Below are 16,828 nucleotides of genomic sequence, written 5' to 3'. Positions count from 1 at the left end.
CATTACACAGTAATTACTGTAGGATCGCATCCAAGGACAGCATAGTTTCTAAACACATGTAATAGCCAGTACTAATATTCTACAGATATCCAGAATGGTGGCATTCTTTAATAAAGCCAGAGTTAAAAGTAGACTACAACTTAAGCTCTGCCTTAGTAGTCTTGCAACATATTTTCAAAGTACCAGCATCCACTGAGACCATCTCTAAGATCACTGTATCCTTTAATCTTCCAGCTAACAGCAAAAAGACATAGGGACCATCTGAAGTAATTAGTCCCAAGTAAGTTGGACAATGCCTGTTCTGTCCAACTTAGGAAAAGCTATGCAATTTAAGAATAATACAGGAAAACTAGTTTTCTAACCAAAATCAGAAGCAGGTTGAATCTTAGTTTAAGTCAAAACCTAAACGAGGCTCCAAAAGAAACCTTATAACATTAAAAAAACCTCAAAAAACTGAAACCCACATGCAGGCTGTCGTTCTCCCTGTAGAAGTGAGAGAAATCATGAAAGTCATCTTGCTGAACAGAAGTAGCAAGCTGATTGCCACAGGCTCTGAAGATTAATATCAACTATCAGTTTTCTACTCCATTAATGATGAAGATCCCTCAGAGACTGCAGCATTCTCAAACCCAGAAGAAACACTAAGTTTAGTAAAGTGTAAGGAGAGAAGCCTGGGAAACCCACTGGAAGATCATGTACTGATATGGAAGCAAGGACTAATGTAATAATCCTCAAGATGCATCAGACAAACAGAAGTGTCAACCAAAGAGCTTCTCTTTGAAGAGGGACAGTAATGGACAACAAGAACCCTAATATACTTGGAAAGTTAAGTCCATCAAGTTAAAGTCTTCCCTTTCACCACCACCAAAGTCTATTCTAGTAAAATGAAACATTAAGAACCAGGGGGGGGGGGGTGGGGGGGGGGTGGAATTTTACTCTTAATAAATCTACTCTTAGAAATACTCTTAACTTCTGCCTGCACAGATCCAGGAACTTGGTAAAGCTTTTAGGAATCCTCACGACTAGTAACGGCCATCTGGCTACCTAAATTGCCAGAATCAGGCTGGGCATGTAACTCACTTATAGTGCATCCTACCTCACACTGTTTTTCAGACAGGCTCTTTACAGCATCGAAGAAAAGACATCCACGTAAATTCTTATCGATCATAAGGACATCCAACGCACATCCTACACAGAACAGACACAGACTTGACTATAATCTCTTGGCCTGAGAAACAGAGACACCTCAGACTACTTCCAGATCTGAAAGGGTTCCGCCTCACTCCAGAGGTCATATTAAGCATGAAGTAAATAGATGATCTCTCTTGCTAAAGTAACTGGTTCCCTAGAATAAATAACCACGGAGTACTTTATGACACATCATGCAGATATTAGCTCAAGGTTTAAACTAAACTTCTCTGTTGATCGATATAAAACCCGAGAGGGGTATCATCAGCCAAACATGATGGGCCTGAAAAAAAAGTTACCTACACTTGAACCATACTAAATCTATACTTGCATATAGGTAGGCATACTGACATTTCTCAGGCTGCAGAAACATCCAGCCTTCCCGTGACTGCCATTGAGAGCCTTCTTAAATGGAAGGCCTTCATTACAAATGACTTAAACAGGACAAGGAAGGAAAAGACAGCATCTGTTTGTAAATCAGTAAGTCTTTCCACTACTTCAGGGAAGAGCTAACCATCAAGAAGCTAACACTCACAGAGTGAGAGAACCGTCTCCCTGAAACAAAGTAGACTATATCCAGTGCAGCACAAGCAACAAATATGAAATAGAGTAAGTTAAGACAAGAGGGCAAACTTCTGTATGACACAACACTCTAAGGCATGTCCTTATGGTGCCACATTAAGCTACTGAAGTGTCCTGCTCCTGATTTAGAAGCGATTCTTAAGCAAGCTGTGGTGGAGACTCTACCTACAGTTATCTCAGTCAACTGGATTCCTCATGAGTCCTTTCAAATAAGGATTCAGCTTTCTTCTGTTCAAGACAGGTTCACATCTTCTTCTGTATTAAAAGACAGTTACATGGAGCCGAAGGAAGAAATGTATGATAGCAGTGTAGGAAACTTGATACCACACCCTTGACTTCGAAGTCTTTAATGGCTCTTTGTGATACCAACAAATGAAAAGGTGAAATGGAAATACAGTGAATAAAGTGGCAGAAGGGGAGGAAGACAACACTGGTAGAAATAGGAACACACCTGTAAACAATGCTGCCTCCAGAGAAAAGGCTACATTCAGAAACTGAATGCAGAAGATGGACTATCAGGCCAAAGCTATATAGCCACAACTGGATGCCAAGAGAGTTGGTACTGACCGAAGGTCAGCATTGATAGAACTGATACTTTGGTCTCTTCCTCACTGATGAAGATAGGGCTCTTAAACAAGCACCACAAGCCTTTTAAACCTTTGAGCTTACCAAGAACTGTGACTCCAGTTTAATCTGGAACTGAGAAGTTCTGTTCCTCCAAATGGCACTATGTTTTCTATAAGCAGAATCATCTCTCTGCAGAAATATGCAGGTCTTACAAATACTGCAGCAATTTCATTAAAGTCTAGGCATACAGCCTTGGGGATAGGGGCGGGGGGGAGAGGAGGAGGTGCGGGGAAGGGAAAGGGAAACCACAACAACAAAACTAACTCAGCTATCCTGTTCCCTACAAAATAAAGGAGGGATAGGTAGTACCTCCTATCTGTAGCAGTCATAGCTGGTAGGAGAGCTCTGTTTAGCCATAAGGTAGTTACACCTTTGAAATTCCTGTAACTAAGCTCTTGCCCAGAAAGGTTAATTTCTCTTAATCATACTCTTTGCTAGAAGAGCTCTCCCATATTTTTTCCCCTTCACATTCACTGTAACTACACTATTTAAACAAGAAGTGGAAAGAAGAGAGGAACAAATGAAAACTCAGCTTCTCAGAGGAGGCACACACTTCTGAAATGAAGGATTAGAAGAAAGTGGGTTTTACCAAACCTAAAAAACTGCAAAACAATGTGTTTAAGTTTTGCACAGGACTTGTGATATGTAAATCTAGCAGCACCACTGCTAAAACCAGCTTTCTCACTTAAGGGAAGGACAAGTCCTGCTTCATCCTTCAAGAACAGCTGTGCTTAGGAGAACATAGTGGTCTAAAAGTTATCTTGTTGAGAAAGAATTAATGATCGATTGAATTCTTCATTTGATGGGACTGTCAAGTGTTTCCAGCTAGAAAACCAAAGCCAGATGAACATCAGATCTGTTGATGCTGTTCTAACTACTTGCCAAGAATCAGGTGTGGAACACAGAAGCAAGCCAGTACAGACCCAGCCTCCTCGATGCACAGCCACAGGACTATGTAGAACCACTGGCTAGGGCAGGATTATCCCTCACTGAAACTGGTGGAGGCAAGGTAAACACACCACAATTTCTGGACACATTTTGGATGAAAATTCTTAATTAGTTCTTCATATTCTTTGACAGATTTTCTTACCACCCCCCAAAAAAAACTTAAAAGTAGAGAGAAGTGTGCTCCAGTGTAAATTAGTAAGACAATTAAGGCTAAAGGTTGAACTTTCCTGACAAGCACAGTCTAAGAGAAAATTATGGAGGTGAAGCTTCACTTTTCAACAAAATTCGCAGCTACACATAACTCAGTCCTGAATCTATGAATACAGTGTGAATACCCATGGGACAGCTAAGAAAACAAAGGAAAGAACAGTTCCAGGCCTTCACCTCAGTCAAGATGTGGATCTGTGTGTTTTGGAGACAGCGAGGCAAGACAGTCCTGCCCTAGAGGACTTTGCTGCAAGAACTGGGCCGATGATGATGGAAGACATGGTCCTGAGATGGGATTGCACACAATTCCAGTATCTCCTACATAACCATCGCTATTAGTGTTACTGGTTCCAGCCATCGGGGCAGGGGGAGGAAAGGACATTGCAAGACGTGGTACAGGAAAGAATATTTACTGTTAATCACAATGAAGCCTTGGATCAGCGTCAAGGGGGCTGCAGAAGACCAATTCAATGCACTACAGGTGACCTATCCCTCAGCTATAACCTTATTTTTGGTGAATTTTTTTCCAAACTGGAAGGATATAACAGGCAGAGAGGAAGAACCAGTCTGGAAACTGAGCATCAGTGACTATTTGAGAAGTTGTGGACCTGTGTCCACCTCTGACACATAGTCCTTCCAATGTATTCAAGTAATTTTGATGCCTTTACAGGCACCAGGCTTATGTTATCCATTTGTAAGCCATTTTTCTTCTGTTTCAGATAATGGCAAGTGTTTTCATGTCTTGTAAGAATATACCTGTTGTAGGCAAGGTGTAGCTGAAATTATGGCACCCAAGAGAATTATCATCTTCAGGAGATACAAGGGAAAAGAGCTTCTCCAAAACAACACAGCAAGGACAGACCAGAGAATGCCAAGTACATCTGGCAGCAAAATGCACAGGCCAAACCTAAAGAGCAAAACACCCAGAAACACATAACTGTGCAGAATTACTAACAGTAAAATATGAACCTTGAAGAACAGGAGTGAGGAGATAAATTAGATGAAAATTTCTGGAGCAGAGAACGACTGTGTGGCAAAGCACACCATGACCTCCTATTTATCCACGCCAAGCATATAGGTCGCAGGACACATATGTGGTCTACAGACACCAAAGAGGTAAACACTAATGTATGAAAACAAAGAGGTATGAGTGCACACATAGCTACCATATGAGTATGCATGTTAGGTAACACTAAAAAGTGAGACATTGGAAGATTTCTAACAAAGGTCAGTAACATTCATAAAAAAACCCAATCGCTGATAAATGTACAAGCATCACTTTCTAGAAAGACTTCCAATAGCTTTTTCTTTCCAAAAGCTCAAACTTCCAAAACCTTAAACTGATCAGTTAAGTAACTGTCACTCAATAACTACCTTGCAACATTATGTTTCTGTGTTTACCTAATTTTGTTGGCTAACTACTATACATAATCTTATAGTAAGGAGTAAAAAGACTGTCTCCACCTGCTGAAACAGCTAGATCCTGAATTACACATAAATAGGTCAATCTTCTTTTTTCTTTAGTATGAATACGCCAAACAAAAATCAGACCTGTTGTGAAACATTTTCTACTTCTGTACTTTTAACTCATGAAAAACAACAGTATCTACAAAAAAGGAACATAATTTCACTGCAACAGTTACAAATACTGTTTCTCAGAAATGTATGCCCATGGCTAACTTACATACATCCACAATATTGTAAAATCAGGTAATCTTAAAGCCAGGTCTTTGAAATCACACCACAATAGACATGTAATTTCAAGAGAAAATATTTTCATTTTGATCATAGTGGTTGACTAAGTTATTTCCATGTATTTCTTCCAATATTCAGTGAAATATTTACATTTCTACGTCCACTAACATTTTAAGTAGAAAACTTAAACAGTTGCAGATACAGAACCTGAACTCAACATGGAGTTTTAAAAGTGCATTAAGTTATATCTGCTACTAGTAAGAGCAACAAAAAAGTGCTCTATGTAAGTCAGATTGACAGTTACATATTAAAATAACTAAAGTTGAAATAGCTGCTCTAAAAAATGTATTTTTGAAACCTACATTTAGTTAATACTGAATATACTTTGCATCCTTTTACCTTAAATTGCATAAACTACAGGATTTTTAATAATCTCAATACTGAAAATTAAAGATCCTCAACTCATTTAAAGTTTTATTAATTTAGAATCTTAACTTAATGCTTTAACAGATGTTATTAAAAAAAAATCCAGACCAATTTCTCAAGCAAATGAAGTGGTGCAAAACCTGTTCATAAATAAGAAATCCCTCCAAACTCAGAGTTTCCCACCCACACACTGCAGGCTCTGGAATTTGCTTTTACTACAGAAACAAACAAACAGAAAAAACCCCACAATCTGCCCTTAACGCCCTCTCTCCAGTTCAGAATCAATTTCATGCCCTCAGTCACAAAGTTCTCTATAATAAACCCTTACTGTAAATGCAGACCTGCAATTTTGTGCACAGTTGTTCTATTTGGAATAAAATTGATCCAAATCAAGTAACAAAATTTGCTCTCATGAGAGTTATCCTTCAGCTCCAATGAGAGAAACTGAAAATACACAGGGAATAATTTAAAAAAATTAAAACAATACTTTACTTGGAAAAACCCACAGCAAAAATTCAATTATGTAAGAAAAATAAACTATAAGAAAGATGGATTTTAAGTTCCATAAAGACAAAGAAATTAATACTTGACAAGTGTTTAGGCATGAAAAAATATCATTACTCCCAATGGATTCACTATATCCAACTGAAAAGTGTGATAAATTTTTTAATATTTTTTTTCTTGGTTGCAATATTGAACTTGCTTTCTTTGATTCCAAGCTTCTTCGAGAAATTCTTGGTTTATACAAACCAAATAACAATATGTGATGTCCTCAAAATAGTATCAGGAGCACTTACTCATCGTACTTGATATGATAAATAGCTTCTTCATCAGTGTCCATACAGTCTGAATAAGATGTGGATGGTGTACTGTCCAAATTATTTGCATTTTCTCTAGAATGATCTTGACTTAAGTTTCCATTAGTCCTTCTGTAAGTGTTACCACTCTTTCCTTGAGCTTTACCATTCTTATGTCCCTTTGTTGCTCGGGTAACATTTTCTATATGAGCTTCAAACCAGGCTCCAATGCTGACATCACGGGCATCCACCAGTTCGTTTATCTAAAAGGAAAATTCAATAATGAATTTATACTTATTTGATATAATCCCAGTTCAGAAAAAAATAAATAAGACAACTTGCTATGCTACCACCTAACTTTAACAGTAAAACAATCAACTCTGGTAACTAGTTGAGCTTGAGCAAGTTTAAGTAACATACAGTCATGAATACATTGCACTTTCAGTATTTTATTACTCTTCCCTCATTAAGATCTAGTATGAATATAATCTGTATGTAATTTTTAAAAAGCAAGGCTAAATTTCTGGGGTTTTTTTCTCCTCCAAACCTGAAAATTAGCTTAGTCTTTTTCATTATCCCTTCCTCTTGCTTCCCCGATCGTTCTTTATGGCTAAAATAAGCATACACAACATTAAAAGACTAGCTGACAACCAAGGGGTTTAACAACTTTCCTGAGCCTCCAACTTGGAATCATTATTTAACCTTCTATCCTTCTGGCCTACAAGATTTTTTTTAACCCTTCAAGACTCAACAAGAGAGAGGGAGGAAACAAGTCTAACAAGTCCAAAATTTTATGACTGTAAGAAATGGAACTATCTCCCAGAATTTCTCCCTTCTGTGTTCACAATAATACTGGTATTAAGCAACAAAACCACTTTACTATTTTAAATCATGCTTCATTTTCTCAAGTCTTCAGCTAATTAAGTTGATGTTCCTTTAATAATACTGAGAACATTGAAAAAAAAAAAGATTTAAGGAACACTTCATCAACAGTACCGCAAGTATAAAAAAATTATTACAACAGAACTACTGCACAGCCATACCATAGAAAACATCTATAATAAACAATGAGATACATACATACCTATTATATATGTATATATATGGTTTAAGCTACAGCCTTTGTCAAGTGCCAACATAGCGGCAAACAGATACTCACTCTTACTAACCCTAAAGGTTAGTTTCTATAAACTGAACAATCTTACTGTATTTTCACAGGAGCAAGCCAAAAAACATGCTCAGTAACCTTTCGTATTTAGAGTGAAGCAGTCCTTACGTATCTGGAAGTACAGCTGACAGCAGTCTGAGCTAAGAAGTTTATCCCAAGAAAGCAAAACTTCTTATTTTGCTGTTTTCATTCACATTCTTAAAGTGACCTCCAAAACTCTAATCCTTTATTTTTCCTCCCATGTAAAATACCAACATGTATTTTATTTTTATCCTTACAACCTACACTATTCAAAGTATAGCTTTTTACCAGGATGAAAATCTCAGCCACATAATAAACAAATCAGAGAAGGACAGCCTCATTTTAAATCTGTCAATCTATTTTAAACATATACAGTGGATTCTGGTACTTCTAGAAGGAATCCTCATGAAGGCATCCCTACACAACCTTACGCATTTGAATTGCTTTTAGCTCAAAGTGCCTCTTTACTTCCTCCTCTCAAAAACACAGCTGAGACACACACACACAGAGTTGAGTGGATCCCCCTATCTGCTGCTACTTCTTGCAACCAGTTATGAAAGCGCCAGAGAAGCCACATTAGCCAAGTTAAAAATCATAATCAGATTCAGAACAAAAAAACTGAAGTAAAATTAAAAAAAAAAATCAGTGCAAACTCCCTTAATCATCCCTCTCCGATGCATCCTTCCATGATTTGCTGTGCATACTTACCCAACAGACTTCCCACCCTTGCAAACAGTAAGGGCAAATAATTATTAGCACAGATTACTGAGGAACATCAGACAATTATTTTATGTTAGTGGTGTCTGATTTAAGAACTGGGTTATTAGTAGCTTTTTGTGAACAGTATTAAACAAATACTGATTTTAATTACAGATTCAGCTTGTGTTGTTTTTATTCCAAGTTAGAGTTCTCTGCTAAAATGTTTTCACAACAGCCAGAGATTTTTGGATGAAAAGTTATGAAGACTGTGTGAAAATCAGAAGGGGAAACATGCACACGCTTCTGAATGAGCTCTGGTTTTTCTAACATCATTCCTGCATGCCCAACCAGTGCTACTGTAACTCCTCTCTTGTAACCTGTCTTGTATTCCTCCTTCTGGCATTGGAGACCAGCCATAGGTACCTTGCTTAGCCAAGGCGGTGTCCTTCACACATGCTGAGTCCATCTTGGGATGGACCCCCAGTTCTTAAAGCAGGCACCACTAACAATTTTCAGTCTTCATAACAAGGAACAGGAGTTGAACATAATTCCACCCACTACTAGTCCTTCAGAGCTCATGTAAATATCAGCTGTCAGGTACAACTGGAAAATAAAACAAGCTAAAGCATTTTGATTTACATAATATACAACGACCACACAGATGAACTATGTTTAAATCACTATTTTAACCATCTAACAATGATTTAATTATTAACTATTATTTCCAATATCAACTTTACCACTTTTTTTTTTTTAATTACAGGTTCCATATTGGCTACCTTTCCTTTTGGTAGTTGAAATCAGAATGAGAAAGGAGGGCACATAGGCTGAGACTATTATAACGTGGAGTAAGTAACAGGTATCTTGTTGAGTCTAGCTCTGGATGCAGATTCAGTGAGGCACAGGACTTTCCTCAGACAAAAAATTGTAACAAACTATTCCTTCCTCTAACTAGACAATTCCTTATTGTTTGACAAACACACAAAATGCAAAATAATTAAATACATCCATCTATTTAGACAACTAACATAGCTTAGTTTATGGCCTTTTTTATCGACTTTCATTAAACAAGTTTACTACTTTTGAATTACATTATTGGCTCAAAATATATTCTTAAAAGTTTCCTGATTCTGTAAGTAGAAATCCTCTATACGTTCCTACTGTCATCTACAAATAGCAAAGAATGCAATGGCTGTACCCTTATTTTTCTCTATATTTATTAAAAACATACAGCTGGCTGAAAACGTAATCAATTCACAGATAATGAAGGATAAATTGTTAGGTCCCTAGTGTTACAGATCGCAAAAGCTCCAGCTGACTCAAGAGAACAGGTTTCCTTGAGTATGTTTGCCAGTATCACCATTCCCTGTTCTATTTTCTGCTTTCATCCTGAAAAAAACAGCTAAGAGACTACCTGACATAATTTTTAGCATTCTTGAAAATACACTTTTTAATACTCTCCTTTGATCAACTGATCTTCTGCATCCCCATCTCCCCACTATTCTCCCCATCCTCTCTCGTATTACCTTTTACACTCATTGATTAATTGTAAAGCATCAGAAATTAAGAACTGCATTTTTTCCCAGTAATAAATGGAGATAAGAGGAAAAAAAGGAAGCACACAAGCTTGTGCCTCCATATTAAAGCTCCTGATTTTTTCACTCCCTGATTCCTCAGAGAATGAATAAAACTCACTGCACAGAATGCTACAGGAACAGAGAGTAAGTAACTTACCACTTGTCCTTCATACCTGAAACATTAAGTAACAGTCTACATGAAACTAATACAGCTTCCCATCAGGATGACAGGTCTAAATAACAGCGTTCCTGTAACTGAAATTAACTTGTACACATATAGCAGCCTCAACCTCCTTCTCCCTCTCTGTAGTTTTAGACATTTTCCATCAAAAGAATTACTGTTATGGATATTTCTTATCTAAGAGAAACATCCGAACAGGAGGTAAAATGCTACCATTCCCTATATGTACACATCCTACTAAATATCCAATGAGCTAGCAATCTGGAAACTGCCCATTTTCTATTTAAATTAAACTTCTGGTACTCTGACGTAATCCCACATGACAATATCGAAAAATTCAATGAGGTACAAAACTAACAATGAGTATGATATATGTGATTCCTAAAAACCTATAATAAAACAACAATCATTACATCACGTACAATTTAAAGAAATTGTGTATTTTCATAGTTTATCTAGCTCTAATGCAGTACTGAAACAGTTTTAAAATAAATATTTGGCAAGCTTGAAAAAATTAAGTAGGGGAAAAGCTACACTTTTCCACAGATGATTTTATCAGCTTCTTCTGTGAACAGTACTTCTGTGAACAGGTACTCTAAACTTTTTGGAGAACACAATGTGTCAGACTTTATGAGCTAAAACCTGCAACACCAGTGAGCCTGGTACAGAGACACTTTCATAACTCTGCAAGAGTCAGCTTAAATGAAGTTAATTTGACTTATGTCAAACTGGGGAATTATGTCAAATCAGGAAAGAAAGCAACTACGATACACACTTTTATACAATAAAGCAATAAACTTTTTAAACAATAAAGTTAAACCCACAAGTGTAAGGCAAGTTTCCAGCTTTTAAAGTTTGTATATACCTTGTACAATCCAATGCCAGGATCAATGAGAAATGAGCGAGATGATGTAGATGGCTGACTGGGTGATCCACTATTTGTTTTTTTCACTTTGTTCTTGCAGTTGGAAACAGCACAGGGATTGCCTTCTCCATCCTGATCTGTCACAGACACAGTGGTAGGAGCTTCAGATTCAGAACGTATCAAAAGCTGAACTATGTCATTTAGTCCAACATTGTAGTCAAATAAAGTGTGTCCATCTTCTAGCTGTCAAAAGAAAGGTATACTTGTAAAATTCTACCTTGAGGTACATAAGTAGTTTCCAAATCTTGCTTTTACAGACAATAATTGTATAGACCAGAAGAGGCAAGCCATCTATTTCAGGTAAATAAAAATCTATTACTTTATATGCAAAAACAAACTCTTATCAAGTTACCTGCAGCCATGATTTCATCCAATGAAAAATCACTGAAAGGCTTTAAATTAGAAGCAGACATCTTTACAGACTTTGGACCTTTTAATTATGGATCAACATCCATACAGTGCAACAAATGCAGTGATTTTCTAAATCAAAAAACAGGTGGGATCTATGCTGCCACTTACATGACGTACGCAGCAACTATAAATACATGTGAGAATTTTAAATTAACCATCATTGTGTGGCGTACATTACAGCTACATAATTTCACAACTCGCTCTTCCTCAATCTTTTCTAGAAAACAAGGCACTACCTGATATTTCCCTAATATTTTACAAACTATTTCCTAAATAAAACATCTAGACATAAAAAAACCTCATACACATCCATTTACTTTTCAAAACTGTAAGACCTGAAAGTACCATGCAAAAGCAACTACACTTAAAGGGAAGGAACACCAAAAATATGTACTGGGCCTTCAAGTTTATAAAGGGAAATCTCCTAAATTGAGAGCATTCAAAAACATTTTTATTCCAGATTTAGCCAGGTTCCCCATTCCCCAGCCCCCTGCCCCAAGATCAAAACAAGATTATTCACCGAAAGTAAGTCTTTTAACTGGTCAGTTTAAAAGCCATTATAAAACTGAAGAAACATGCACTGTGTAGCACTCCCTCAAATAACTTGGTACATCAGGCCCCCCCATATACCAGATGCAATCAGATCCTGAAGAACACCAGAATATAAATAGAAGTAGACTTTTTAATCATATACAGCACACAGTTACTAAACTTTATTTTGGGCCCCACTCTGCACAGCTTTAAGATACCTGTTACTATCTTTATTTTACCTGATGATCTCACCTACCTACAATTAAGCTAAGAAGCTCACACCAAAAAAACACCAAGTTGTATGCTAGGAGAGAAGAAACAGGGATTAGTGACCACTGCTGCTGTGCCCAGGTAAACACTCTTAATGACCCACAGCATCTTTAAGGCAGAGATTTAATTTACCTAAAAGTATAATGCATTACTTTGGGACATCAAAACTAGAATTTGATTAGTTACATTTTACTTCATGTTGCAGTGGGAGAAAAACGTGCATGACTAAAAAACTCCCACCTGTTTCCAAGCTACTTTTGCAACAAAAAATTACCTGACCTTTTTGCAAAATAGGTGCTATTTTCAACATCACTGTTTCAGGAATCTTTTCAAACAGATCTGTTTTCATGAGCTTACGGGCAGTATCAATACACAAGAAAAAGTAGGGAGCAGGAAGTGTCACCTTGAATTGTGTATATATGTGTATATATTTTAGAATAGAATAGAAATAGTATAAGAGTTATTAGTAGCTAAGAAGGGATCATAGTTAGAAATAGAAACTAGCATATGAGACTGTGAGAACTGTAGAATCTTCAAGGTAATAGATAATGCCTAAGTTAGATAAGAGAGTACAGGCAGTGCATATTTTACTAACAAGCATATGTTTGTCCTAAAAGAATGCAAAGCTGTAACCCTTCAAAGACCAATAACGGGAACATCCTCTTACCGGGAGAGCCGTAAAGATAAAAGGACACCACAACAACCATGAAAACAACAGGAATCACAGTAACTAGGGGAAAGGTAAAGGCAGCAGGGGGAGATCACAACCACCGACCCAACTGGGGGACGAAAGGACTGCGCCACCCACTCCTTCTGAGCATGTGCACTGAATTAAAATCATACTGTGACTTGAAATCGAAGCAGAGAAAATAAGGACCAATGGAAGAAGAGGATGATTAGTCAGTCTAATGATTATGTATTAGATAGATGCGGGGCGTTAACTTTTATGTATAAATACTGAAAAAGAATTGCAATAGGTGTGCTCGATTTGTGGAAATATTCCACCTTGCACCCTGCGCAGAATAAAGCAATGTCTCCTCTCTAAACATACTCTGTGTGTTTCGGGAGTTATTTTCCAGCAAGGCAACAGAAGGAACAGAAAAAAAATAAAGAAGTGGGAAGGGATTTTCCAGCTTCTCACTAATAAAGTTTTCTGTAACATTCAAATGATCTCAGGATAGACAAAAGTGGAACGCGCATTTCTTCCTCCATCCCCTCTGCTTTTTCAAAACAACTCTAAAGGGCAGAGGACAGTTACAGACATAAGCTGGCACCCAAGAAAAATCAGTTCTTCTTTCGCGAATTTAAGATCCATGTAAAAAAAATTACTCTCCCTCCTGCTGATAACTGCCCACAGCTGGGATGTGTAAACAGGAGCACTCATAGCTCGTTTCAATGTAATTGAAGCTGACCCAGGTGTCTGGTCAACAGCTATGGGAACAACCCTTGTTCAGCTGACTGTTTTCAAACCACTTCAAAACACAGCAGATAAAACTGTGCTGAAGGTTTTGATGCTGTAACTATTAAATGAACACAAGTCTTAAAATGGAAATCTCCAGCAACTGTTATTCTCCAGGTGACTACCAACACTGCCTCATATGCCCGTAGGTTAGGGCTTCACACTGAGTAGCAAGCTACTGAAGCAAGTTTAAGTAACCTTTCCCGTTCCACCATGTCATACTTTCGTATGCTTCCGACAACTCTTTTAACGAAGGGGACAGAAGTGTTCTTGCAGCCCTATGACAATCCAAATTTAAGGACTTTTCACACCACAAGAAGTTTGTATTTTCACTGTTAAGATTACAGAAGTTTAAAAACAGCTATTCTTAGATTCAAAGTACAAATAAACCCAAAACAAACACAAATAATCACCTTTCAGTAACAAGTTTGAAGGGGGGGGGGGGATGAGACACATTTCTGGAGCTGCTACTCATTCTGAGCACTACTCCAGGCCCACTCTGAAGATTCAATACCCCACCAACTGATTTTTTTGTTGCAAAATGTTTAAAAAAATTCAGCAGTGCATCTGCAAAATAGATCACTTCTGAAATAATGAATAAGTTGGATGTTATTGGAGACAACGTAACTTCTGTTCCATTTTACTGTTCCAGTTGGACTGGACAAGCTGTGGCAGAGGTTCCAGTGTGCAATTTCTAGAATACTATGGTATGAGAAAAATCTTCTGAAAGCTAATGCAGTGGAGAGAAAAGGATAACCTTGCTCCTGGTAGGCTGAAGGTATGTAGGCAATGCACAGGTGAGAGCAAAGAAATACTGTCATTGTTCCCTTTCTCTCAGGACATGCCACATGCAGGCTGACAGAAAAATATTTTGAGGCACTGCAGTTTAAACTTTAAAGCCAATTCAGTGAAGATCTAAATCTGAACAGCCTGAATGATCTACCATAACTAGGTAACCAGTGTTAACACTCAACTAAAAATTGTCCCGTGTCTAGTCTTTCTGATCTATTAATCAGTTATGACTGCAGAGTAAGTTGTATCTTCGATCCACAACTGAATCCTCCCTATTAGCATGAGAAAGAGGCAAAAAAAAAAAGACTTCAAAAAAGTAATCTGTCCAGGAATAGTATGTTTAACATGTTCAGAAAGCAAGACATACCCAGGCTAGGCCTTGAGTAAGAAGCCATCTTCTCTAATGATGCACACACCCACCACCATGCACAGACTACCTATTCCTGCATAGGAATCAAAGAAGTCAGCTTCAATGAACATGAACTAAATGGTCAGCAGAATAAAATGGTGACTCCAAAGCTGTCTACTTTACAGTATTAATTTATAATAAATTAGCATTCTGTTCTCTGCCCAAGTGGTTGTGGGTTTTTTTGTTTTGTTTTTTTCATCAGTATTCTTTGCAGGAATATTTTTACTATAGACTATCCTATGACTAGTGATGTCATGCTTAAGTCTGAAAGCGCAGTAACACAGGTAAGATTACTCCAATCACACTTCAAATGAGGCAGGATGTAGTGTTTGGCAATGTGATAGGGAAAGAGCACCTGTTTATAGTGTGAGCAAAAAATACGTTCCCAGAATATTAGCAACTGCATAAATTTAGACCAAGTCAATGACTCTGCAACACTGCCTGCTTCTGGGAACAAAGTAGAGAAACACAAAAACTAAACTACTAAAATCAAGTTCACATGCTATTTGACTTACAAGAACTAATGTGTGTCTCTACAAGCATACCCAGCATCAATGCATCACTGACAACTGAAATCCTTGGAGTAACAAAGTTGGAAAACAATCTGTGTTTAAAGGACTCCATTCCACAACGGAAGGAGAGAAGAATGATAAGATGTTGTTTCTTGAATTACTGACACTATCCTGATGTTAATATAACAATGGGATCTCGGCCAGTAAGGCTATAACCTCACACACTACTACAGTAACAAAACAGTAATGCAGCACACCACTTTACACTGTACCTGTCCCTCCAGATAGAGTAGTATCTCCTACTCTGTTCCAGGTTGGCCAGGGACTGTAAGATGACTTTTCAAATGATATTATTAAAGCAGTATCAGATGTAGAAGATTCAGGACCTATCACTATGTCCGGATATCAACAAGCAGCAGGAGAAAAAGTATGATACCTTCCTTTCTAAAGACAACCAGCAGTTTAAATCCACCCTGGAATACAGTATTTCTTACCCAAAAGAACCACACACACAAAAAAACCCGCAAAACAAAAAAAAAATCCAAACACCCCTCCCTCCCCTGAAAAAAACTAAAAAAAAACCAAAGAACAACCCCGCACAAAAAAAACAACCCTGCCACAAACACCCCCTCACACACACAACTCTTATGTCCCAGCAAACACTGCCTTACTATGTCATCAAAATTCATGAAAGCATTACTGAATTGAGTCCCAAATAACCTCACAGACAAGTTAAATATTCAACCCAGAAAGGTAGAAAATTTCATCAAAAACAGTCTGGCAATTTGTGGGAATAGGTGCTGGACCAGCCTCCCAGTCAGCTTTATGGTATGCTCGCTTCTAACTATAGCTACTTATATAAATATATAATCAGTTTCATCCCATTCTGCTGCATAAAGATACCTGAGAATATGTTTGCCTGGACAGTGTATTAAAAGAAAAGAAAGAAACATTATATGTTTACTTAATCATTCACTAAGCATTTAAGGACACTTGTCATTCACAACTTTATACACGCAACCCAGAAACAAAAGTAATCAGGCATGTACCAGATAATCAAGCTGTATCTCATTCAAGTCAGTTATGATTTCTTAATGGGCGATTAAAACATGTACTAAAGCAAAAATAACTGAACAGGCAATTTCATTTATGAAATTTTGCTAGCTCTTCTGATCCTACTGTCATTACAAAAAGATGCATTTGTTTCCTTAGCAGTAGATTTCACTTTCAGTTTTTCTTCCTCTTAATGACTGGTATGCTTCAAAAGCCTTTAAGGCTTCATTAACATATTCTGAATGAAGTGACACTAAAGAGCAGCTAGATTTACTGTATCTAACACTCTTTCACTATACTAAATATCCATAAGCAGGGAAACATTACATCTTTCAAATGTATTTTCATAG

At 37.4% G+C, this 16,828-nt stretch overlaps 1 protein-coding gene across 4 annotated transcripts in view; it reads right to left on the bottom strand.

The window, feature by feature from the left end:
* Positions 1-16,828, bottom strand: part of UHRF2 (ubiquitin like with PHD and ring finger domains 2) — a 94,999-nt gene that overhangs the window by 67,810 nt on the left and 10,361 nt on the right. For all 4 annotated transcript variants that reach the window (XM_072858760.1, XM_072858761.1, XM_072858762.1 and 1 more), the window contains exons 2-3: positions 10,982-11,224; positions 6,471-6,733 (exon numbers count right to left, since the gene is read on the bottom strand). In XM_072858760.1, coding sequence (XP_072714861.1) covers positions 6,471-6,733; positions 10,982-11,224 — 506 coding nt within the window. The remainder of the gene's footprint in view (positions 1-6,470; positions 6,734-10,981; positions 11,225-16,828) is intronic.

The sequence above is a fragment of the Ciconia boyciana genome, chromosome 4 (genome assembly GCF_034638445.1).
Source record: "Ciconia boyciana chromosome 4, ASM3463844v1, whole genome shotgun sequence".
Classification (NCBI taxonomy): Eukaryota; Metazoa; Chordata; class Aves; order Ciconiiformes; family Ciconiidae; genus Ciconia; species Ciconia boyciana.
This window is presented reverse-complemented; position numbering and strand designations above follow the sequence as displayed.